A 26,222-nucleotide genomic window follows, 5' to 3' on the forward strand; every position below is an offset into this window, starting at 1 on the left:
TTTACGCTCGCAGAAGATTTGATTGCGAGCTCCTAACCAACTGGACGGTATGTGGAGCAAAGAATCCTAAAAGAATCGACAAACTGTATGCAAAAGGAATCAACCAAATAGTTTAAATAATTGGGAAATTTAATCATAATGTGCTGCAACTTACATAAGTTGTCAGTGCTACAGTAGAAAATATTAAAATAACATACAAAAGTTGGTCAGATTTTCTGAAATTTAGCCAGTGTCTTCTACATATTACATGTACAGCAAGAACAGGTACAACTGATGATTCCTAAGTGTTCTGCCAATCACAATTTTACAAATTGATGGATTAATGAATGACACTTGATTTGCTACAGAATATTTCAATGTGTAAAAAGGTCCAAAACTTACCGGTTTGGATATTTTTTTTCTTCATTTTCTTAGCTTACCTGTCTCCTTACAATCTCACTTTGGTTAATAGAGTGAGGAGGGGTCAATGACAGAGGGGGGAGAGGGGGGTGACCTGTCATAGAGGGCTTCAAGTGATAAAAGATTGCCCGTTCGCTCTAGGCAGAGGTAGAGCAAGAGTGCTAAGGTTGTGAGGGATAGGTAAGCCAGGAGCAAAGTTAATATCCAAACTAGGTAACAGAGGGAAATGCAGTAAAGAAGGAGACCCTTTGACTGGATGTACCTTTCATATATTAGTATATAACTGCACAGCTGAGGTTTGTGTAATGCTGATATCATTCTAGTGGGTTGGAATTATGTTTGTACACATATTGTGAGTGCTGAGTCGACTTCATCACAGGTCTGAAGCATCTTCTACAGTGAGCCTTCTTCTACCCTTAATTTAACATCGAGCAGGGCCCTCTTCAAGTATTTTTCATCCGTGCATGCATGCCATGAAGTCCACACGGGGGAGTTCACAAATGAAATTGACCTTTTCGAAGAAAGCTCTGGCAAATGTTATGAAAACAAATCGAGCTCATGCAATGAACAGCACTACAGTACATCCACATGAGCCTCATCTAATCATCTTCTCAATCACCCCAAACAAGATTTTAATACCAAATTTATTTCTAATTCTCACTGCTTCAAGACAAATCGCTCCAATTTTTCTTAGAGTGAATCCAGCGAGGGCCTACTGTATTTTTCTTCTTATTAATCAGAAAAGTCCAATGGATGCTATCCTCAATGTTGCCCCAGTTTATTTATAGTAACAGTGATAAACAGGCAGTCATACATAAATTATTAGTCTCCAACTGCCTGAGGAACAAACAGCTTTCTTGATCTACTCTGCACTGTACATACAATAAGCAGACCTATACAGGACTGTAAATGTACCTAGTATCCCAATATTAGATCTTGTACTGGGCAGTGAAAAATTTAAAACAAGAATCAATACAGTGCCAAACTGTCATTATTTATGATACAGTAGGACATTTGCAATAGTCTGCAAGTGCTTCAGTATGTTTACTGTGCTGTACAGAACACCATAGCAAAATGTGCAGATGATTTGTAAATTGAGTTGACCAATCAAAAGCAATTATGTGACTGTCTGCAAATTTTTTCAAAAAGTGATATCATGCAGCAAAAATTATCTAAATTATGCTACAGTAAGTCCTGTGAGCAGCTTTACAGCTGTACGGTACAATATGTAGTTACAGGAAACGGAAAGTTACTAACATTTTATATATACTTTTTCATACTTACGGTAGACATAATACCCTACACTGACAACAATATATTGTTTTATCTATGAATATTTATGAAATATTCTAATGTACTTACCTGTTTCCACTCACCACATGCACTCTCTTATACTGTAATATAGACCTGTCTAGTCTACAACCTTATGTATCAATTTAGCATTAACTAACCCAATTTCATAGATACATGCAGGAAGCAAGTTACATGTATTAGTGACGAATCTGAGCAAATAACACTTGTAACTGCTACAAACTTCAAAAGACTATGATGCCCATCCCCGCATGTAATTAAGAAAAACGGAACACAAAAAGAAAAGTTACAGTGGATGGATTTCTAGTACCCTAAAAAAAAACATGTGTAAACTGTCTGCATTAAGGTTTCAAGGGTTTTGTATAACAAGCTGTGTTGATGTGAAGGTATATTTCAATCATAAATATACTGTATGTTGAGTGGAGATACAGTATTTTGGAGAGATATGAAGTCATGTAAATATAAGTACTGTACTGTAGATGACTACCTACATGTACATGAGACACCACAAGGCAGAACCTGTGGTGCTAGGACTGTATAAAGATTCAGATAATTCACTGTAGCACACAAACAAACATAAACAAAGAAACACACAAACACAAACACACAAACAAAATACCAGTAGGATCAGCAAAGTTACAACGAAAGTGCCGGCTAGAAATACAAATGTATGCCTTCAGAATGGTAGATCTATTTGGAAGGAAGACAAAATGGTCACTGTCCACACAGCTAGCTGCAATGTCATCAATATGGGACCGGGAAGGTTTTAGGGCGACTGGAGTTATTTGAAGACTGGTAACAAGTGGTACTGTGGTACTCTAACTTCAACTTTTTCATGGAATTGTACATATTAGACAAGAGTAATTTAGTCTACTACTACTACGTAAGTACTACTACGTAAATAGTAACTACAGAACACAAGTGCTTGACATACTGCACGATCATTCTACTGTGAGGGAGTTCATAGTGCACCAGGTAAACAAGCAAACGACCTCCACCAATTCTTGCATGGCAAGATCCTTATCTACTGTAATCGTATATTAATATTGAAATACTTAATTATTGTCTGAATGTATATTGTACTCACGATAGAAGATGGCTCTTTGGACCTTCTGTATCTCTTCCATCTGCAGCCATATAAACCGGCGATGCACGAGAGACAGACCTGATTGTGGTAGTTTTGTTCTCGTTCCAGTCGTATATGAGACTGCGACACCATCGTGCACCCCTCTGGATTAAAACTGGTCCGACCGGCAGGAATTCCCTTTCTGTCGCGAAAAAAGAATGAAGGGAACGTCAAAAACTGACGCAGAGTCGACGGGCGGGAACGACTTAGCTTAAAGTGCCTGATCGAGTAGACCTCGTCATATATTAAACAAACATCTATTGTCATGCAAATGTGCTTGATCATATGTATGCATTCTCACAGGTTTATTTGTGTAGCATTTTTTAAAGCTCTGAATTTGGCTCCAAAAAAACATACTGGATTAGTACGTACAATCTTTGGACTCGTATAACAACTTGTCCATTTTTACATAGCATTTTGCAATCCCATCCTGCATTTATGAATCAAAGTGGCTATTCTTACGACTAGTCGTAAGAATAATGTCACATAATGCATGCGCAGTTGCTATTTTTACGACCAGGAGTACTATTTTTACGACCAGTAGTAACAATAATTTCCGGTTAGGGTTAGGATTTAGGGTTACCCCTACTACATGCGCAGTTGCTTTATTTACTTTATTGCGCATGAATTCGCAGATGTCGTAAGAAAAGTTTATAAATAATTATTATGACTAGTGTAAGAATAGCCACAGCCTTTATGAATTACTCACTGTAACTTGATAGTGTCATCCTCCTAAATTTGAAGGAATGAACTGCTCAGAAACTTAGACTGTTTAGCCGTACATGTATACAACCTTGAAGAAGACATTAACCTCCTCATCATCAGTAAGGGCCAAATTAGTGACAAACAAGTTACATTGATTCATGCAATCACCATGGAAACAGAAACAGAAAACAAAAACTTGACAAGACCTTGAGGCAATCCCACTAAAACTGTCAAATGCATGGTATAAACTTCATTAGTAAATCAACAGCAGAAATACTGTTACAGGGAAATGATACAAACACAATGTGAAAAGAGCAAAGAAAAACTACTACAGTATTAGAAGATTGAAATTGGCGACCCGAGTGAATCTACATTAACATGTCAAATTTTGACAGGATACTTCATATGTACTGTACTTGCAAGTTGCTGTACATACTGTCTAGTTCTAACCTGTTTATAACCAGTGGTGTGCTAACTTGAATTCAGAGAAGAGCTAAATACAGAATCCAATGCGTCAAAATCAAACGAGATTCCAAGAGGTGGAAAAAAATTCAACTGAAATTGATTTAAGCCTTTCGGAATGGGTACATAAATTGGAAGGAAGAGGCAGTGGGGGTTGACCCACAAGGGGGTCACAAGATGTGCAGTGATAATATGATAACGAGGTGCTGCAGAGTGTAGATCTGGTGTGCATATCTTGAACGGCAATAAGTAAGACAGCTTGAGTCGAGTAAATGTAGGTACTACCTACAGTAAGAAAGTTCTGTAGAATGCAAAAAGAATGACAAAGACGTTGTGACAGGCGGGATGTGACGATGATATCACACAATTGGACGACAATGTAGCAGGCTTTAAACATGCCCATGGTCCAACACTATCTACATAATTTGTAAATTTTATTCTGACATCAGGAGCATCACCCAAAGCTAAGTCCTGTACTGTACCCAGAGAGGTACAATGACTTAAAGGTTACACTGTAGCTATGCCTTGACTGACAGAATAGCTAAGTATTACAAGAACCGTAACACCAGGGTTTGCCAATAGGGCCATGCCTGCCTCCCCCTCCCCTCCCCTCCCCATCCTCCCCCTCCCCAACTAATTTTCACGGTTACTGATTTTCACTGAATTTTGGTGAAACTCCATTCTACCCCATCCAACCCCCTTATCTCAAACCAGCATCATGGTCCTTGTACTATCAGACAACCCAGTCAGTTGGATAGATACCCAGGTACCATCCCAACCCACTTACCTAACAAGAGCCTAATGGGCACTATGGTTCTTTGCTTAGTGGAATATTAAAGTGTTGTATGTCATCACCCAATATCATAGTTGAATAAAATGAATGCATATTTAGGCCCAGCTATTTACCAGAGCTTAATGAACAACTGTAATTCCAAGATTGGAAACAATCCGATTTAAGGTTGTGGAGTTATTACAAGTTTGGGCCCAATAAAATTTTGCGCCTAAATGGTCCCAAAAATATTTGGCCTATGGAAACAAACTGGCCCAAAACTATATTTCCCCCAAAAAATGGAAACCAAAAAATATGGGCCCAAATGTTTCCAAATATATTGGACCTCAAAAGTTTGGGTCCAAAGAATGTGATCCAAAATGCAGTTGAGGTGGAAATATAGTTTGGGCCCAGATGGTCCCAAATATGGGCCTGAAATTTGTTTTTCATGAATATTCATTAGGTCAGGGCCAACAATAATAAAAAGCACCTTTTCACCATAATGCATCTACACAGTAAGTATGAGAAATATCCATCAGTCCTTGTTGAGTTATCGCAGACCCTTGAAGCAAGTGTCACAGATGTACACACATACACACACACACATACAGTACATTACACACGCCAACCTGCTTTCAGCAATGAAACCAAAAAGCGATCAATTAAATTCTTCAAGAAAGGACAGATTTGCTCAAAGTTTGCCTGTGAAGTCTAACATGACACAGGTACTGTACAGTGAGCCCTGCAGATGTGGTTTACTATGGACCAAATTTACCAAATTTCATTGTGTCTGTATTGACTGTGAATGATCACTGATTGCCTTAAAGTGCGGTCTGCTTGTTGGAAACCATTTTAGGTACAATTTGAAAAGGAAGCATAATTTTCAATGAACCAAAAATAAGTATATACAATCACTGTTTAGAAATGCTTTCAAAAAAATCCTGAGAAATGAACAAAAGATCTGCTAGATTACATTATTTATTAGAATTCAATAACTTCCAATTTAATCTAACAATTTAAACTGGGTTAAGTTGCTAAGGATGTACTGTATTGTAAGGATTACTCAATGTTTGATCTTTAAATTGACAATTAACCTTCCACATCAGAGCTTTTGTTGATACAGAGAGATTTCTGTGTACACTGAATAAACAATGTAGGGATTATTGCACATGTATAAGTTATGTGTGACTCGAGTCTACATTACAATTTGTCCTGAATGGCCATTTCTACTCGATGAAGAATCTTGTGGCACATGTTGAACCTTAGACCTGTGGAGATCAGCTGATCAAATTTAGCAGAAATCGTTGAAATTTTGGTTACTTTGTTGAAAACCATAAAGGATTAGTTCAGGTGTCATACTGCACATGTTTATCTTATATGAAAGAAGACAATAAAAGAAACACAATGATGAAGAAACTGTTCAAATATCTTATTCCGTTATGGAGATATTCAAGTTGAAAGTTCTATCTGATTGTGTAGAAACTGCTGAAATAAGACTACTGTAGCTGTGATGTCACATCCATTTCTGAAAAGTCTTTGTTATTTTATTAAAATGTTTTGTGAGATTTTATGACTTACAACCAAAAGATATGTCATGTGGATCTCGTAGTTGTCAAGGGAAGTATCAGAGATTTAACATCTGAAGAATTTTTTATTATATTTTTTTAGATTTGTGAAAAGAATGTAATTATTATTGAAATATATTCACACATGTTAAGAAAATGAGAATGTGACATCACACCCTCACAGTTAGTCTTTCTACACCAGACATTTTCAAAGAAATTTTTTTATCTTCAAAGCGTGATATCTCGTAAACAGAGCATGCTATCATGGTAGTTTCTTCACTGTTCTGTTTGCTTTTTTGAGCTCTTTCATACAAGATAGACATGTCAGACACCTGAACCAATCCTTAAGTTTTTTCAGATGTGAGACCTGAGCATTGGGTTTGTGAAGTCAGCACTTTACATTTACATACTTACTGTACAAGTGGACATTTATAGTTTTAAAATTTCATTCAAGATCCCCACCCCCTCCCAACACCCTTCTCACTTGCCAAGTACACTAATTATATCTGCTCAGCATAATATATTTAACTTCTATTTGTATCCATTAAATACCATTGCAGGAAGCAAGGAGAGAAGATGGGTAATAGGTGACACATCATCCTTAACCTCCCCATCTGAAATTTTAAAAAATGTTGATACTGAAGCAGAGAAATATTGGCCACAATGTGAGCAGGATACAAGTCCTGTGCCACACCAACTGAGCTTTAAATACAGTTCTAGTTAATGATGAGCACTGCTTTGAAACTATTTCTTTGCTGAGGGTGTACCAGTCAGGGTGTGCCACAATACTGTATGTTGCATACGTGTATGTGTTGAGAAGGACCAACCACAGCGCTTTTCATAAAGCTCTGGAAAGCACCAGAGAAGAGACCAATTACAGTTAGGCAATTTTTTCTTTCATTTCTTTATTCTTCATTTTTTGGGAAGTGATGTGGAAAGTTAGTGAAAAGTAATCACAGTGTTTACAACATGCACAAGTGCTGTTTACCCAATTACTAATGTGGTACTACCTATACTTCCGTGATCTAAATCAGACCTTTGATTGTCACTTTGCATATTCCAGTCCAAGGTGGAGTGTACAAGCCCCTCCCCCATTTTCAACCTCACTAAAAAAAAGGTCCCAAAACCTCTGCATTGGGAGTTGTCCAGGCCCACACCCTCTAAAAATTCTGTACGGGCCATCCCTAGCTTAATTTGTGTAAACACCTAGCATTTTAACTCCCAAATTGAGAGTGATTTCACCAAGAACTGAATCGATTCAGGTGTAAACATCCCTTGATCAGATAGAGCTCCAGGTACAGTACTTTACAATGCCACTCATGATAGAGCCTGTGTACGTACATGTAAACAAAACAACTTGATATACTTTCTAGCCAAGTCCACTCACATAGGATTGGGACTGTGATCATGAAGGTTATATCTAGATCTGGGTAAATCGATGAATTACAAGTTCCTTCAAAAAAGTAGGCATAAGTTACACATTAATTATCTGAGCCAAAACTTGAGAACCTTGTATGCTAGCTAGGCCTACACATATATCAACAGATCCTTCAAACTATGAACTCTCAAACATGCTGCACACATCACACTACAGGAGTAATTATAGAATACCCTGTACAAGTTTTTCTAACTGCCTAATTATAGTTGGAGTCGGAGTAGGGTAATCCTTCGTTTGTTCTTAGACTACTTCAAAACAACTTTGGAGAAAAACATGTGTCCCTAACAGAGTAGCAGCATATATTTTTTCCTACTGGAGCCAAAGTCATGATAGGGAAATTATTATAAGAAAAGGTCCATTTTATCTTCATACAGGCTTATGAGAACAACACATCTTTCTAACAGGAAATATTTTGGCTTGAGTATGAGTCGCTGTGCAGAAGGTAAACAACTTGACTGTAATTCTACAAGAAAACGAGAACTTCTGCAAGGTGGTGGCATTCTTTAATAGTACCACCTAACATTATTTTCAGAGCCATAACAACAGTAACAGGCCCACCTCTAATTCGAACAACGTCCAACAATAACGTGTACATTCTCATCATGTGTTAGGTAATTTATTGTATTTGTACTTAGGCTGGTAGTGGTAATGTCAGTAAATTGGAGATGGGTCAAGAATTACTGCTTCCAAACTGACGTTCGACTGATTATATGTACTAAAAACAAAATAAGTTTCAAATTTACAAACACCTGGTGTAAACTTACTTGTATTTGTAGTCTGGTGGTGATGGGTCGGAGTTAGTCTAAAAATCACCGTAAAATATTTCCAGCGGGTGAGGTACTGTCTTGTTTGAAGTCTAAGACGGTTCGCATAGTACCGGAGCGATATCAGCAAATTCAGCGCATAAACTCCCCTTTTGATACGACAGATTGACCAGAATGAAACCTAAAATAGGCTAAAGATCTACGGTGGCCTATAAAAGACAGGTAGACTATTTTGCATAGTCGAAATTTTGACTGACTTGGCGAAGTTGTGAAAGCGAGATAAAAGTTGAAAGATTCAAGAAAGGAAGACGAAATTGCGACATAAGTAGTAAGCGAAATTATTATATAAATAGCCGAAATAAAAACTATACAGCTGTTTGTTTGTTAAGGTTTGTTGACGTAACTTGTATGTTTTTTCTTCGGATCACTGAGGATCCCAACGTTATCGATCAAGGAACACTATGGATTTGTTGAATAGTCGTGTTATAATGTAAGCCTGTTATAGTGTACTACTGGTGTTAACCGTGAATTTGATATAGTAGGATAATGCGTAGAAGTAGTTTTTCGATTGCCCTTCCTTTTTAAACCCACATATCATATAAGTTATCCGCAAGAGACACTACTGTAAATGCAAAACAATACATGATCATTTAATTATTTCATTTGGTTCTTTATTTTAGAACCGGGAAATCACTAGTTAGCAGGCTAAACTTAGAAGCATTTCCGACTGAAGATAAAGCAGTAATTGTCTTCCTAAATATTCATTTTAATAAAAATTTAATCCACTTTTCCGCTATATGACATCATACGATTATCTGTCAATAAAACATAAACATGTAAAGACATGTATCGCCGATGTACTAATATTTCATGTTCCACATAATGGTTAAGTTTTAACGAGAGCTTTATTCCGGCATGGATGCTGAAAGGGAAAGCGACGGCAAAGAGTTTTGTGTCCAAGTATGCAAAGAAATTTCTTCCACAGGTACAGGTTCCTATATACCAGCAGTTTCGTAATCGAGTCCCTAGTATGCGCGCGCGAATTCGAGTCAGTGGTATTCGAGTCCGAGTCCTTTGTTATCTGAGTCCATGTCTAAGTGGTATATTTTTTGATCTGAGTCCATGTCTAAGTCCGTACTATTTTTTTTTTTTTTGCTCAACTTTACAACACATCCAGGGATCAAATACTGGCTGAATCATGCCAAAAACTCAGCTAACAAGTACACCCAGCGAGTTTGACGTACACGAGCCTCACGGTGAAGGTGGTCGGTTTGCTGGATCTTTCTAACCTTTGACCTGACGACCTTTCATTCTTAACGTTAATTAATACATTTAAGCTGGAATTATTTCTCATTGGTATGCCTCAGATATTTAAAAAGTTTTGGCATATGTACTATAGCTGAATAATTCAATTTAAATTTCCTCAACATTCGAGACCGAGTCCTTGAATAATGAACTCGAGTCTCAGTCCGGGCTCGAGTTTCCTTATAGCACTAATACCAGTAGCGTTATACTTCTCTCTTTCCCCCCTCTCTCTCGTTGTCACTGTTGAGTAGTTATTACTTCTTGACGTGACTTTTAAACCGCCATTGCTGAAAGTGAGAGCGCTATGTAGAAATGTGCTTAATTGCACTCGAAGAGATGAAGGTTCACTTTGGACAGATTATTTCAATCGTCTTGAGATGTTACCTAAAGGTGGAGATATAACTATAGATGGGTGAGTGCAGAGTGCATGGATCGACGTCAGCGCCGGTCGAACTTTTAGCCTCTCCCTAAGTTCCCCCTTCTCCTTGTCATGAAATGGATCATTTGTTTGAGAATACTGAAACGACAATGACTCTGTTTTTGTTTCAGTCTGCCTCTGGCGAAGATGCGATCGGTAAGATCCTCTAATTTGATAAATATTTTCTTCTTCATATTTCTAGTAACGCTATAGCCTCTTTTGGTTTTGGAACTAATTCGCTCCCCCACTTTTCCTCAGGTTAAAAATGTGCCCTTTTTCTACATAAAAATTGAGGTCTCTCAAGTTAGCAAGAGGCCAGGGAACCAGAATGAACACTCGGGAAGGGCCGTTTCCGGCATCTGAGGGGTCTGTAAAACCAAAAATTTTCTTGTACGCTCCGCGCCAACCGATGGTGGTCCTCCGCTCAGATAGTCGTGCATACAACTTTGCAAATCCTGGCTACGCCCCTGACTTTCAATGAATTTCTGTGGGTCAAACTCAAAGCTATTTCGAATGGAAAATTTGTTAAGATATTAACAAGAAATAAACTCTAATTCGGAAGATTCCTACATTAGCAACTAGCATGATTTCACCTCATTTTGTCTCAAAAGAAAACTTGTTCCTTGTTTCCCAATTTGCACATTGGATATTACAGTACTAGTATGCATAATTTCCTTGAGGGGGGGGGGGTTGATGGAGTGATGTGTATACGCAAATATGATAATACAATAAGAGTTATAAAGGGTACTAAGTATAAGGCTGCATCAGTCCAATCGAATTTCTGCAAAGTGCCCTTTGATGTCGGTGCCCCCCCAGATTAAAAGTGCTTCCGCCGCCCTTGTTCCCTGCCCATACACCACACCCGCCGCTCAGTTTTGCCCATCCAATGTGGAAAAAAAACATGTGCGGCCATTATTACAGCTGCATGTGGTTTAATGTGTGTTATACACAGTGACAACATTACGAAATACGCTCATATAAGTTCTATGTTAGATTCGACGGTTACTGTGTCATTATAGCAATTATTAGAAAACGGCATTCAAAGTTGTATTAGTTGCACGGTTCTTGGCCCTCTTATTGTGATATTTTCAAGAAAATCGTATACAAGCACTGAATAACTAAACCCCGCGGGGAGAAGAATGTTCACGCATCAGTAAGCATGTAAACCACTTGTTATCCACCAATAGGCCTCGTTTTATAGCATTGTAATTTGTATCTCGGACTACCTTACCGTGATTTAGGCTGTAGTATAGCAAGATTTATGTGGTACAGTTAACTTCCTTATCAGTGTGATCAGTTTTTTTCGTCTGGAAGTTTAAATCCTTGAAACAAAGGAGGTGTAAGATTCTACTTTCTTGTCCATCAACTATGACAAGGAAAATAATTCGTAATGATCATTAGGCCTGCATGCTGAGACGAAGGGAAACCGATTCTCAACATTCTATCCAATTTTGACATGAAAGTCGATATTTTAATAAACGTCAGGGAGCATTAACTTGTTTACCAGTTTACGGCGGTAGAGCCTAGCGGGACAACATGTTTGGGAAAACGACGTCCGGTTTAATTGTTTTCGGAGCGATATATATCTGTATATGCTTTGTAAAGGGACAAAATGTCACCTTTAAAATCGAGAGGCCGGAATATAACAAAGTGATTTTCGAGGAAGAGACCGTAAGACTATCTTGCAGTGTATCGGAGCTAGCTAACGTCGACCAAGTTTGCATTACAATATCACATGAAAAGTCTACATTGCTAGTAAATAGAACGGAACCGGGAGAAAATGTGTATTTCAATATATCGTCAACTGTTGAAGGTGACAGTGGCCGGTATGACTGTATTGTGGAATATGTTAACGCCACTGGGAGTAATATAACGCTCCCCACTGTGGAAATCACGTTACCTATCGTTCCCAGAGAGAACTCTCCACGGTGTGTCGGTCCGTCTACAATATATGAGGGTGATCTGGTGAATCTGTTCTGTTACTATGACTCTTCAATTCCCGCCTCAAACTTTCAGTGGCAGGCAGCAGCCGCGTGTAGCGGCGGACAGTCGAGCCTCGTAACTGGAGAAGAAGCATTTGTTTCGGATGGATCACGTACAGGAGTGCTGAAAACAAAAGGCGGAATTGTACAGTACATAAATGGAAATAACTGTACGTTTGTTTGCATTGCAACGAACATTAATAAATCATGTTTTATCATTATTAACGTTATAAGGAGGCAGATGACAACAGATAACAGTGAATTGACATCACCTGTAACATCATCAGAAGTAAGCACATATTTGAATACAATCACCACAACCAGAACTAAACTGACATCACCGGTAACGTCATCAGAAGTTAGCCAATATTTCCATACAATAACCACAGCCACGGCCACCACGATAAACAACAACAACAGTGACAACAACAATACTATATATGGGTTAATGGGGTTGGTAGGACTACTCATAGTTCTTGTTCTTATTTTAATAATTTTGCATTTATGTGGACAGAAACGCACCAAAACGAGAAAGCTAAAGCGCTTTTCAACTGGTAGCCAACATATTTATGAGAATCCGTCTTTTGTGCATCATGTGTTGGGAACATTCAGAAGGACACGTGACTCAACCAAAACAACTCAGGTCGATGATGACTTTTGGAGTACAGGAGGTAAAACGTTTCGAGAAGAGGATGAGGTCGCCTCTAGTTCTAAGTCATCATTCACTAGCAATGCGGCAGGCGGCAGAGGGAAATTAAACATAGAAGGTACGAACAACGAAATTGTTATCCATTTGAAGTCATCTGAAGTAGAAACGACTGAAAATGAGACTAAATTTGTTGATCCAGTCAACGTCGATGGAGTTGTTGATGATCAAAGTCATTCTCAAACATTGGATGATGATAGTGTGATCGAGCATGATACCATGAAAGAAGACGTTAATGCTGGCGAGGGTGACTTGTATGTTGATATGCAGGATACAGCAAGACGACTTATGCTAGCCTGGCCAACAACCAATATCAATGAATCCTCATATCAGGGAAAAGAAAATAGTGACAGGTATAATAACGTAGCAACAACATCACCTCCTGAATATTCACGTCGTGAATCCAAAGACGATACTTACGGAATACATATTGTGACTTCTTCTTATAACTTTCCTGGTGACGAAATTGAAACAGGAGTAAACAATGCTGAAGAGGATTTGAGTGCTTTGTATGGAACTATAGATAAGTCAAAATCTAGAAATAGGAGAGATAAAATTGAAAATGATGATGACGAACTTCTTGACAAGCCAGTTGCCACACAGAACATTGAGGTTGAAAACAGTGACTTGTATGCAGTTATTAATAAAAGAACGCGACACAAGGAAACTGTTAACAACTCCTCAGCACTACGACATAAAGTCTCTAATTCCAAAGTCGTTGAACGACCAAAATACGCACCGCCAGTTCCTCCACAAACTTCCAGTGATAAATTAAGTCGCCTACTATAGTTGTACACGTATACGTGTATAATGATGAGGCAATGCGAGGGCTAGGCCTATACAACGTAATTTTGGACACTGCTGACCCCTTTGTGATGTCATGCATGCAGGGATTCCGGGCTTACGTGGTGCGACGAGGAAATGTGGCATGGGGGTCTAGTGGGAGGGAAATGTATGGAAACCTGTAGAGCACATATCTATATATGAGTAGTATTTCTCATAAAGAACGCTATATGAAGACGATTTTATCAACTATATGTATACCATTGTAGGATGTATCACAAGAGCCTTTTCATACTTTCTGCTATTTGATTGCACTAAAATATGACAACATCTAAATTCTGTTATCGAAATGAGCATTACTGACAATCTGGCACCCTCCCCACGCCCATTTCTGATACTAACTAGGGCCTATATTAACTGAATCCTCTCAAGTTTGGAGCAAGCTTTGCCATAGAATTTTTACGCGTACCACGTGTATAAGGAGGGGTGAGTGTGGCTTGGTGGTCTGATGGGTGGGGAATGTATGAAAAGCTGTCCAGCGCACATCTATATATGACTAGTTTATATTTCATAAGGAACGTTTAAAAAAAATTGAATATATAACCTTGTAGGACCTATTGCAAATGGCTGAACCATGTAAGATGAACCTTTTACATCCTGCCAACCAAAAAACATGAAACATGACTTAATTTCAGACCATCTGATATGTTATTGAGTTATATATATATATATGCACCTATATATAGTTGGGGGGGGGGGGGTTGTTTTTCAATACATTGATTGCTAAGGATATAACGTTCAAGATGTTGTAACTGAAAGTTATATAGAGAACCGTAACATTATATGCCTTTAAATATCGTGTATAGTTATATGTGTATCGGTCAAACTTGATCTTTGAAGCAAATTTGACGTTACTTGTAGCCTCTCTTCGCGTTTATAACGTTCCTTCATCAAAGAAATTTAACCACATTTTACACATTCATACAGTACGGTATATATATATAGATATGCTTCTGTATAAAGCAAATGCTCTTGATTGGATAATTTCCGACGGGCGGGTAGACGTACCCATATATTCCTAATCGCGGGGCATGTAATGAATATGCATGTGTTAGAAATTATGCAACTTTGTAACCATAAATTTATAATAATAATAAATATAAATATATATATCTCGCGGTTGATCTTTCTCTGTACACGCCTCTGTGTCTTTCAAGTTGCACACTATGGTCTCCCAATTGTACACACACGCACGCACGCGCACACACACACAATAAAATAAAATAAATTATATACTGCAAAATAACATATGCAACGGATGCCTGCAGTGGAGCATAAAAAGAAGTTTCTCTACATTGTATTACCATATAACGACATTGCATTTGATGTAAGAAAACTTTATCTTAAATATGCAACGATATTTTTTAAAGTGAACTGTTTGAACAGTATATAATTCAAGTGCATATATGTGTAGGAACATTGTGGAGGGGGGGGGGAGTGTTTACTAGACTATAGGGGAAGAGTAATATGTCCCTGATACCCCAACCCCCCTCCACCACCACCCTTGCATTAATAAAGGAACTAATAATTCTTTGTTTCATTTTCATATAGGTCTTACCCAATGCATACCCTTTCAAATTGTTGACTTACGAAAACTGGACACGCTAGTTTGGAACTTTGCTTAAACAAAGAATTTCAACGGTTTATGTGATACTTCCCTTACCCGATCTATACTTTACCTACATAGTAACAGTCAAATCTAAAAGTTCAAGGAAAGTTACCACTTTGAGATTAAATACTGTAGTCGAAGTGTGAAGACAAAAGTTGCAACTTCAAGGAATAAATCGAACTATCGGCATCATTCTATTCGAGGATATAGTATAGAAGTTTTGAGCCTAAAACAGTCGCCAAGTGGTATACCATACATGAAGTTACCATGGAAGAGCATATATTTTGTAGGTTTATCCCTCAACGCCAATATTGGAGATGAGAAGCAGAAAGATTAAGATAAGCTGACTTTAATAACAAATAAACCGATTAACTAAGTCGTTATTAGAAAAGGAAGTTACTGAGATGAATAGGAATGTTGTTATGGGTCAATACATGTACTGTATACCGCACATGGGCACGTTATGTTGCGTATAGGGTTTCATCTCGAAGATCGAGGATTTTTACTCCAAAAATTCACATTTCAGAAGTTATAATCCACTCCTTGCTGCATTTTCGTAAACGTTCTAGCCTCCGAATGTGTTTACAGTCTGTCCACAAATTTACCCGAGTTGTGCTGACATTAACGTACAAAATGATATGCACGAGAATATTGTTTCAGCACCAAATTACCTAAATAATAAAACCTGTGCTAAAAATCTTATATACCGGGCCCTTTGACTAAATCGTCAACCTTTGTGAATTTCATCATGATCGACAGTGCACTGCCGAAATGTTGAAAGTTGAAACAAATGATTGCTTTATTCTTGTCTACCTACTGTATATGCTCATACTGCTGTTGATTGTACACAAGAAGACAATATGTTACACAAACGGCGTGCCATGTGTCCATGTGTGTATTTCACAGATATGTGTGTGGTTCATTTCCACGAACGACGAACGTGGGTGCATGATTGCGCAATTTCTGGTTATTCATACCAGAGATGTCAACTAAACACAGGTTCGCCTTGGAGACAAATGTTGGAATAAAAATGCGACAGAATACGAATTGCTAACACCTGTTTTTGTATCATTTTTAGTATTTTTTGCTCCTGAAGCATAGATATTCCGCAGTGATAATACGTGAAGGCTATTATTTGTTAAACAATGGAAGTATTTTCATGAATGTTTTGCTGAAATCAAAGCACTAGTTGTTCTGATTGTTCCATCACAGGTTTTGGTTTGACAGGAACACGCCCTCATCGGTCTTTTTGCGACCGGTGAATTCCTCTCTCACTGCGGTGATTTCTGCTGCTGATTTACTCCTACTCCATCCAACCAAGATGCTGATCTACAAAGATATGCTTACAAGTATGAATAATTAAAAATATTTTTTCCTTTTTAAATAGAAATTTCGTTAGTTTGATGTCAAGACTGCGTCTATTTCTAAAGAAGTAATTTACGAGTAGTTGCAACTTACAGTAGTTGTAACATACATCGGCCGTATGCATTATTGTCAATGTAGCATAACTAATACTTAACCTACTAGTTGTACTGCGTATATAAATGGAGACATATTATTAGGTGCAAGCTATTATTAAGGACCTTTATATTAGACCTTACAGACGTATACGTTTACATCGCCATGTTAAAGAGGATACCGGTGTATGTACCAGATGACACCATCCAGTATGAAACATTGCAATATGACACTCCTAAGAATAAAGTAAAGCCTAGGTTAGCCCTACAGTAGAAAACCTTCCATTTTCAGGCTAGGCTAGTACTGTAGTAGTACAAGGAAAGTTAGTAAATTTGGTCATGCTTTTCTGCCGACATCCTAGAAATTGGGGGGGGGTGAGGGGAGGGAGAAATTGCAGAATTATGCCCTTGATATTCCTCTGGCTAATGTCATTTCCCCATAAGCTGGAGGCGTACACACATAGGCCTTATGTCTAACTGAAGATGTCAATGGATACCCATTGTTTTGTGAAGTCTCTTGGAGAAAAGTAGTCCCATCTTGCATGGCCATTAGTCTTCAGTTATTTGTTCTGGATAAAAAACTTAACTTACCTGGACTAATATCATCAGTTTTGCCTGTAATATTTCTTCCTGTTTGTTAACTGTTAATGATTAAGGTTAAATGTCATAGAAATTTCAAACAATAAAGCCAAGTTATGACTCATAGTAAAAATTGATAATTGTTTGCTTATGAGCATAAATCATGTGTGTCTGTTGAGTTTTGTGTAATAAATGCTCTAGTTATGCATTGTTTAACTTTGTCCGGAAATTTGTGAAAATCACAAACACCACTGTCCATTTATACATTTTTATTCTAAGTAACGAAAGGAATAAATATTTCATGTGTATTCTTCCATAATGTCATCATATTGTGATATTTCAACTATCTTGATGTGTTTAAGTATGAAATATTGTTACTATTCCTGCCCGAGAAAGATTAGATTAACTATGTTTTTTCCCTTTATATACGTACACTGTATATCAGTCCTAACCATCTCTCCTGCATTGCGTGCTTCACACTTTCAATGTAACAAAACCAGACCTTCATACTCTTGGGCAGGTCATTAGTGGAACATCCCAGTGCTGAATTAAGTGGAACGATGCCCAGAAAAGTTGAAAAGAATTAAGCATCATGTGATTGGTCCATAAGTACACAATGGACATTACCATTTAACAATCAGGAGTTTATTGATGTAGTTTCTACAGACTTTTCTGGCTAATCTGTAATAGCAGGAACCACCTGGAGCACTAGTGCACAGCAATGAAAGAACATGATGGATAGGCAGTACCCTATAAATGCTATAACATTTTAAAAATGCTTTGGTATGCAAAATGTACTTGAAATTATATCCAATTGCTTAAATATAGCAACTGTATGCTAATATATCCCAACAAATTCCTGATGAATTCGTTCAATGGGGCATTGCTCTGTAAGGCTTAAAAGTATGTTGAGTTGTACACTTGTGAGTTACAAAACTTGTTCATGAATCACTTAATAGCAATAACTGGGGGAAAGCATTTCATTTGATGCTTTTGCAAAAAGCAATGTTAGGATATGAGTGATACATATAAATATACTGCCTTGCAGAGTTAATCAGTTCATGGTTAAATGAACAGTTGTTTACAGTCTTAGGCTTACTTAATTACATGACCTGCATAGCCTATACATAGTAACATTAGGCTTATGTATGCCCTTATGATAGGTTAAATGGGTAATGAACGGGTACCCAGGCAACCGACCGTAATTAGCAGACAGGTACCCAAGTGCAAATCTTTGGATATTGTGTTGTGGAAGAAAAAATTCAATGGAAATATGAAATAATAGTATTGATTTTTTTTTCAGATATATCTTTTCTCCATATATCATAGGGCCAAAGTAATTCAAACTGATCCCTGCAGATGGTTGCATTTGTCATTTGTTCCTGTCAGTTCTATCATAGTTCTCATCCTTTTTTCTTGGCAGATGAGGAGCTGTTCTCCGACTCCTATCCTATGAAGCTAGTTGATGACTTGTACTACAGGGTCACTGGAAAAGTAAGTTTGTGCATTACCTCTGTATAATGCAACTAGAAACATTTGTAATCACTAACTGTTCAGGAATTGTAGGAAATAACTGTTAAATCTAGCCAATTAACCTCGTACTAGTTTTTGGTTTCGATGATGATCGTAACCTTTGCATTCATGATGGTGTATGTGGGATTGTATGTGTTAGCGTGTGTGCGTTTGTGATGCCCAGCTTGTAAACATGATGGGAAGGTTGGAACAATTTCATATTTGGTATGTAGAAGAACCACATTGAGGACAAGAAGCCTATATTGTTTTTGGTGGAGGTCAAAGGTAATTTTGGGTCACCAGGGGTCAAATTGTGATAAACTTGTAAATACGCTATCAAGAAGGGAAGGTCAGACCAATGTCATATTTGGTGTGTAGAAGTACCACATGGGTGAGCCAAAACTTAAGCAACTTGAACATCACCCTGATTCCACACAGTGTTCCACACTATAAAGCCAACCGCACAGTACCTGTGATCAATAGCAAGAGTGTCAGTTAAATTGGAGTAGCTGGTGTATTGTCAAGCTGGCTATGTTATCGTGTTATGGAAGAATCAGCTTAAAATGAAGTAGCATATTGAAGTTAGTAAACAGGTCAATATTTTTTATAGTTGTTCAACTTGTTGGAAAGAGGTGGTTGGGTGTGTTGAAGGGGGAGGAGGGGGAGGGGGTGGGGGCAGAGCTGAGCTGTTACATGGTCATAGCAACCTCTTCTCAATTAATGTCAAGTAAGCTACCAATGGTTCATTTTGCTACAATTCAAGCCAACCTTGTTGTGTTTTAATTTTTTTAATAGCTCACCTCTGAATCGACAGACGTGGATGAGTCTGTCTACGGAGGCAACGCATCTGCCGAAGGAGGCGGGGAGGAATTTGAATCTAACGTGAAGAAAGGTGTCAATATAGTTCTAGCCCACGATTTGAAAGAAATTGAAGGTCTGGACAGGAAGGCGTATATAACCTTATTCAAAGAATATGCTGGAAAGTAAGTTTTTAAAATGGAACCATCTGCATCTACAATTTTAAAGGCGTGTGGTTGTATAAGTTTCATGCTTAAATTTTGTAAATGTCCAACTCACAAATTAACCAGCTTTACTACCAAAGTAAAAGCTAGATGATGCAGGGACTCAACAAAAGCCAATGGCACAAGTAGCTTTTGCAAACAAAGAGTGTGTATGTCTGTCCTGATTTCTGCAATTGTTTAGATTGAGGCAAGTACTATTCGAGAAAAAGTGTGGTTGATAAATAGATTAATTGTTTGATTTTTGCCAGAAAATTAATGTTCAGGCTTTGAGAATTGTTTAGTTTCTTTGACCTTGTTGTGGTATTAGTGTTACAAATTATGCGAATATCTATGCCCATGCTGTGGGTAAGGCCTTGGTATGTTTCTTTAAAGAGTGCCGTAGATGTCCAAGCGGGAACATCGATGGTTGGTTTGAATATGAACAGGCCTTCTGCTGGTTGTGATTTTGTCGTTATAAACAAAAAAGATTCTGTGATGCTAAGCTAATACTTGCACAGCCAAAGAAACTCTTATTACGAGAGAACCAACTTCTGGAAATTCATTCCAGATCTTTCAGGTGCACTACAAACACTGACATTTTCCTTGAGAGCTTTATTATCAGTGATAAAATGCAGCATTAAAGCTAAATTTTTTTTGGCGCCTTTTTGCTTCTCGCTCAGGCTTAACGAGCACTACAAGAAAAACCTTCCCGACAAAGTTGCCGAATTCCAAGATAAGTTCCAAAAGCTTTTGAAAGAGGTGAAGAAGCTGTTGAAGGCTGAGGAGTTCCAGTTTTTCCAGACTATTTCAGCTAGTGGGGAAGGAATGTTTGCCCTTCTTGGATATGAGGAGGATGGTATGACGCCTTACATGATCTTTTACAAACTTGGCTTGCAAGAAGAGAAACAGGTAAATAGTGTGTTCAAATTATTCTGATTCAGTGGCGTACCAAGTGGGGGGGGGGGGAGGGGCGGTCTGCCCCAGGTACCAGTTAATGGGTGTGCCATGCCCCAAAAAGAGGGGCGGCTCATCAGGGTACTGTTATGGATAAAGGGGTGAGGGGTAGCCACTTGGAAAAGGGGCCCCTGATTCTCATTATTACTAATGCTTTGCCCAAAAAACTACAGGTAAATGTTTCGTTATTTTGGCCAAAATGTAGCTGTATAGAAGAATAGTGTATTGGTCATATCTTGAATGAACCGTAGGAAAATTTAACAAACATTCACTGAAGATTGAGAAGTCCTAACCGTATCATATCAAAGCTTTTCCAGAGATGGTACCATTTTAATACCCCCTTACATAAACCAAAACTTCTCATAGGAGAGGGGGACACCCCTTCCCTCGGGATGGTATCCCTTGCATGGGTTGACAAAGGAAGGATTTTTCCCCGGTGCCAATTATTCTGATTGTTAGGGATGGACAAAGAAGCAAGATGAAGTTAGTGCAAGGTCCTTACCAAACAGTCTCTTACAAATAATATATTGTATTGTATTCTGCTGTAGTTTGACTGCACTGGTAATTGCCATATTAATGGTAGCCTCATAACTCAAAAGGACTGCAGACCATGATGGTCACCACCCATATTAGTCACAACCCACCATATTACCCCAACCCATCAGAATCTATGCTCCAAATACATGCTATCTAGTTTGGAGTGTGGACTCTGTGTTAGAACAAGTAACATAATCCATCACGATCGGCAGGCTTTGAATACCGGAGAAGAGGTTTTGCCGATGCCTGGAAAAATGTTGCGACCCACCCAAAAAATTTCCACAAACCAACTTTTGAGCAGAGACCAATAATTTGCTGACTGTCATTTAAAATGATGTGACATAAAGCTATTAGTAGAGTCTGCCAAAGCTATTAACAAAACGTGGGTGTACCGTGGGACAGTACACTGGTCCATCGATGCGGCTATATAGGGGCCATATTTCGGCCATATTTCAGGAGACCCAACATGAGGCCCTCCTAATTTAAGGGACAGGTGGTCTGATGGACGACCGAGGATATTCTGTTAAACTTCGCCCTGATTTGTACCCTCTGGGTGAGGTCAGATTGTTGCTATGCAAACAGCTGTCCCTTAAGAGGAGAAAAAAGTGACCTATTCTTGTAAATTTTGCCATCTTAACTTTTAATCATGGCATGATCACAAAGTGTATTGTGTCAGCAGACATTTTGAGGTATAATTCTTTTTGTAGAATGTTGAATACCTCTTGTCATAACATTTACAAGGTAGCTTAAGTAGAAATGGAACTATATTGGTAACTTCCTGAATCTTATGTTTTTCTTTTTTCTTTTACACAGTGACGACCGTCAGCCATAGAATGTGTGCTAGCAGGATGAACAGAATTTCAGCAGAATCAACTTTAACAGAAAAAATAACCCTTGAGGAATCATCTTCATATGCCAATCATAAACTTGTGCTCTTGCAAATGGAGCACAGTGAACTAGACTTTACCGAAATGTTTTGAAAATAACCTAAAGGATCCTATCGAATCTCGTTGCGCCGGACTTAAGTGATGACAAAGGAAGAGGTCGCTGCATTTTTTTCCTTTTTTCGTTTCATGCAATTCCTGCAAAAGCCTTTAGGACCAGTTTGATTGGTGATACTATTTCATGTTCAGTGGTTCTTAAAAAGGAAGTAGGTGATCAATAAGAAAATAGAAACCTGTTTGTATTTATTCAGATATATATCTGCCATGCATGTTTCCAGGAGGGCTTGGAATATTCATTTAAAATTCAAATAGTCAAGCTTTGTGAGTCAGGTATATATATGTTTTAATGAGAGATATTTATGGCCAAAAGTTGCCTCTTCTTTGGGCAATTTTAAATGTGCCACGAAACTTAGTGAGGGTATATTTTTTTGCGTCGAGAGAGTGGTCACCATGACCTACGGTCAGTCCTCGTCGGTGACTACAGAAGGTTGTCAAGTTGATGATCCATTCTAAAAAAGAGTAAAGGAAGCTTCTTGCAAATGAAATAAATAAACAAACAGAAAACGGAGAAATGTGTCATGCTGTCATTCCGTAAATTTGTGTATGATATTTTCTTGCAACTTCTACTGTTGGGACTTGTTATAAAGTTGTCATACTTAATGAGATGCATGACAGTAAATCATTGAGAAAGTTGTATCTATCCTTGATAACAGCAAGTGAGATATTAAATAAGTCCAGGACATCAGGTTGGGAAGGGAGTTGATAGTCAATTCCATTTGTAAGTAAAAAGCACAGTACACATACTGATTTGGGACCTGCTTCACCAGTATTGCCAACAAATCTGCTAGACAGTCAAATAATGGTCACACATATTCAGGATCGAACAAACAATTGACTGCCACCCTCTGAGCATTTCTTCTCTCAAATATTTAACTGAACCCTCCTCTTGTTTGTGCTGATGGATGCAAGATGAATTGGGTGGGGGGGGGGGGAAGTCTACTGTAGCATATGGATTGTCAGGTACCGTCAAACCTACCCTGAGCCCTTTTCGACAATCTGACATTTACTACTAGAAGCTAATATGAGGTGTCACTGATTTGCTTTCAGAAGGAGTGTAGGTGCAAAGAAAAGTATTTTTCTAAATTGTAGGTGAAATCTCTCATTTATTTCCAATACATGATAACATGTGTGATAATTACTGTAATGATGCTACATTTGGAACTGATATACATAACACTGATTTAGAGCTGAAAATTCCAAAAATGTATGAAATATTGAAAGCCAATAATATTCTAACCTGATTTAAAAAAATAGCATCATCTATTACGATGCTTGGCAGTTACAACAAAATGCTACGACACAAGATACTATGTGCATTTGCTGCATACCTTTGCTTAGTAATACAGTAACACCTACATTACCCATAATTTGAATGGTACGTTCCATGAACAAACCACCTTTCCTATGCATACGTCCTTCACAAACAAGAACATTTCCTAATTTCCAAGAGCTGTTTTGCAAGCAAAGATAATATATAGATATGAATACTCATAACTAGGTGAAGCAACATAAACTTGATTATTTGTATAATTTTTAAAATCCAGAGAAGTTCTGGTCCCGACACGGTTTGAACTGTTCAGGTTTCACTTTAAAGGGTGTGAAGACTGGCACAATAAGAAACGTCTAATGCCGGTAATCTGACCTAGTTTCGAATGAGGTGTAACAGAAGTGTTAGACACCACTATCGATCCCAGAAAATACACACACAGCTTACTACCGTTAGTAATTAGACACTAGTGAACAGTCAGTACAACAAACTTCACTCAAACCTACCAAAAATTATATCGATGTCTATGAAGGTACTTTCGTCATCGGTGCTGGTCAGAATATGCACCAAACTTCCCAGTAACAAATGACAGTATCCTCAAAAATAATTTTCAAATGTTGTGGAATGTTGAAAAAAATCTCCAGGTTGTCTTTCTATACCACAGAATTTTTTTCTCCAGATTTTACCCGCTTAACTTCATTGACCCATCAATCTCGCACATAGACCAATAGGACAGCTGGCTCAAAGAACAATAGTCACAGAAAAACAAAACATTTACAGCCCCCTCCCGACCCCCCCCAAAAAGAAATTTAAAAAAAAATTTGTTAAGTGCAAATAATGTTAGAAATCATCCATTGCTAGTATAAATGAGAAAGAACATTTCTTCGAGTTACTCTGATTTGTGAAAACAATCGTTAGCTTAAAACTACTATTTAGGCCTGGACTGAGAAGCCAACAATTTTTACCTTAAAGGCACATTCATGACATTCATGAATATCTTGAAAATTAGAATAGCAACAGAAACATATCAACACTACATTTTGCTTCTCTTTCTGTTGGCCTGTAAACATATCAAAACTACATTTCTGCCTTAAACCCATCCATTAAATTGCTGAAAACTTATTAACAGGAAAACAGTGTTTGTACAACATGCTTGACCTGCCACCACCCCCTTCCCCCTCCCCCCCCTAAAAAAAGGTGTAACCTGAATAATTAAAACAAACCTGAAGACTGGAGCCTGAAACCTGTTCAAATAAATGTTTTAAGTCAAATTATAAAACTCATTTATTATATGAAAAAAATATCCACAACTCCACTGAAATCTGCTTTGCTCTGTTTTATCGGTGGAAGTTTGCAATGTATGTAAGATTTATCGTTCCCAACATGAAACGGTACATGGGGCCGAGAGTCTCGCATCAAGATCGTAAGAATTGGCATGAACAACAACACTCATTGTGAATCAGATACTCTTCAAAAATATTAATTTCTTCAGTTAGAACCTGAGATTTATCAATTGTTTCCAATTATCCTAACAAATCATGCTTTTTAGTCACTTCCATGATTAAAAGATTAAATTACAATAACTTTTAATTCCTGGCACACTGGTGATCACTGATCAGCTTTTCAAGGGTGTATATGACTTCAGTAATCTCAATGAAAAGAATCCAAGACACAACGTTGAAATGAACCATTTCATCTTGGTCACACCATCTAGTCCTTTGGCACTGCAAGAAAAAATATTGAAAAAGTTAAATAAATCCTCTGGTGCTGCAGGTTTTCACATCAAAGGATTTACAATGTGTGACTACTTTGTAAAGTCTTTAGCATTAGGTAATGGTGAAAGTCTCAAAAATAACCATGTGGAGTAATAATGAAATTAATATCAGATGATCATTTCCATTCCGCTCAAATAGATCACCAACTCACAGTTTTTCCCAGGGATGTTTAAGGGTTATCATGTGACTCTCGTTAATTCTGTTTACCACTGTGTGTTGCAGGTAAAAAAAAAAATAGAAATTAAATCTTCAATCGTCACTTTGTGATGCATGCACTGAAAAATTGCATCCACTTCACCAGCCTGGGCAACACACACACACAGCTGAAGGGAAATTTCTTGGCTAATTGAACATGAAAAGTCCCAATCACATGCACTAAACATTTTGACCAACAATTTTGTCAATATAACCCCGTGGTCATTTTTGTGCCATCAAATGACCATTCTCAATGCATTTAAGGAACATTTTTCTCTCGTTTTCATGACTTTTCATGACAATCGAAGGGGGTCTACTATCAGCAGCAGGCGGATTCCGACTCCCAAAAGAAAGAGATTCTGTAGTAATTTTGTAATAGACAGAAAATGAAATGAAAAAGACATATTTCATCTCACCTTTCAAAGACGCATTTTCAGCACCCAATAAATTCGGTATGGATCGTTCACAGTTAAAGCATATCTTTTGTTTAGGAATCTTTCTGGTTTTTGTTTGTTTAGCTGAAGTGGTATATTTTACGG

The 26,222-nt window shown here is 37.9% G+C and overlaps 3 protein-coding genes across 6 annotated transcripts in view; 1 reads left to right on the top strand and 2 right to left on the bottom strand.

Annotated features, from left to right (window-relative positions):
• LOC139975241 (glycerophosphodiester phosphodiesterase domain-containing protein 5-like) overlaps positions 1 to 8,695 on the bottom strand; it is a 48,003-nt gene extending 39,308 nt beyond the window's left edge. For all 3 annotated transcript variants that reach the window (XM_071982983.1, XM_071982981.1, XM_071982984.1), the window contains exons 1-2: positions 8,540 to 8,695; positions 2,798 to 2,978 (exon numbers count right to left, since the gene is read on the bottom strand). In XM_071982983.1, coding sequence (XP_071839084.1) covers positions 2,798 to 2,929 — 132 coding nt within the window. In that variant the 5' untranslated portion in view covers positions 2,930 to 2,978; positions 8,540 to 8,695. The remainder of the gene's footprint in view (positions 1 to 2,797; positions 2,979 to 8,539) is intronic.
• A 1,511-nt stretch (positions 8,696 to 10,206) lies between these two features.
• Positions 10,207 to 22,958, top strand: LOC139975243 (translationally-controlled tumor protein homolog). Of its 2 annotated transcripts, none has more exons than XM_071982986.1 (6): positions 10,207 to 10,256; positions 16,615 to 16,751; positions 18,862 to 18,932; positions 19,746 to 19,933; positions 20,632 to 20,860; positions 22,256 to 22,958. In XM_071982986.1, the coding sequence occupies exons 1-6, from the start codon at positions 10,222 to 10,224 to the stop codon at positions 22,256 to 22,258; spliced, it is 663 nt and encodes a 220-aa protein (XP_071839087.1). In that variant the 5' UTR covers positions 10,207 to 10,221; the 3' UTR covers positions 22,259 to 22,958. The 2 variants fall into 2 exon arrangements, with proteins under 2 accessions (XP_071839087.1, XP_071839088.1); XM_071982987.1 differs by lacking the exon at positions 10,207 to 10,256 and adding an exon at positions 16,370 to 16,401.
• LOC139975245 (transmembrane protein 254-like) overlaps positions 22,764 to 26,222 on the bottom strand; it is a 47,240-nt gene continuing 43,781 nt past the window's right edge. The window contains exon 4 of the mRNA XM_071982991.1: positions 22,764 to 25,437. Coding sequence (XP_071839092.1) covers positions 25,329 to 25,437 — 109 coding nt within the window. The 3' untranslated portion in view covers positions 22,764 to 25,328. The remainder of the gene's footprint in view (positions 25,438 to 26,222) is intronic.

The sequence above is a fragment of the Apostichopus japonicus genome, chromosome 10 (genome assembly GCF_037975245.1).
Source record: "Apostichopus japonicus isolate 1M-3 chromosome 10, ASM3797524v1, whole genome shotgun sequence".
NCBI lineage: Eukaryota > Metazoa > Echinodermata > Holothuroidea > Aspidochirotida > Stichopodidae > Apostichopus > Apostichopus japonicus.

Coding starts and splice junctions, on each gene's coding strand:
- LOC139975243 (XM_071982986.1), top strand. CDS start 10,222: ATGTTACCTAAAGGTGGAGATATAACTATAGATGG. Junction 10,257..16,614: donor GGAGATATAACTATAGATGG/GTGAGTGCAGAG, acceptor GTTCCATCACAG/GTTTTGGTTTGACAGGAACA. Junction 19,934..20,631: donor TTCAAAGAATATGCTGGAAA/GTAAGTTTTTAA, acceptor CTTCTCGCTCAG/GCTTAACGAGCACTACAAGA.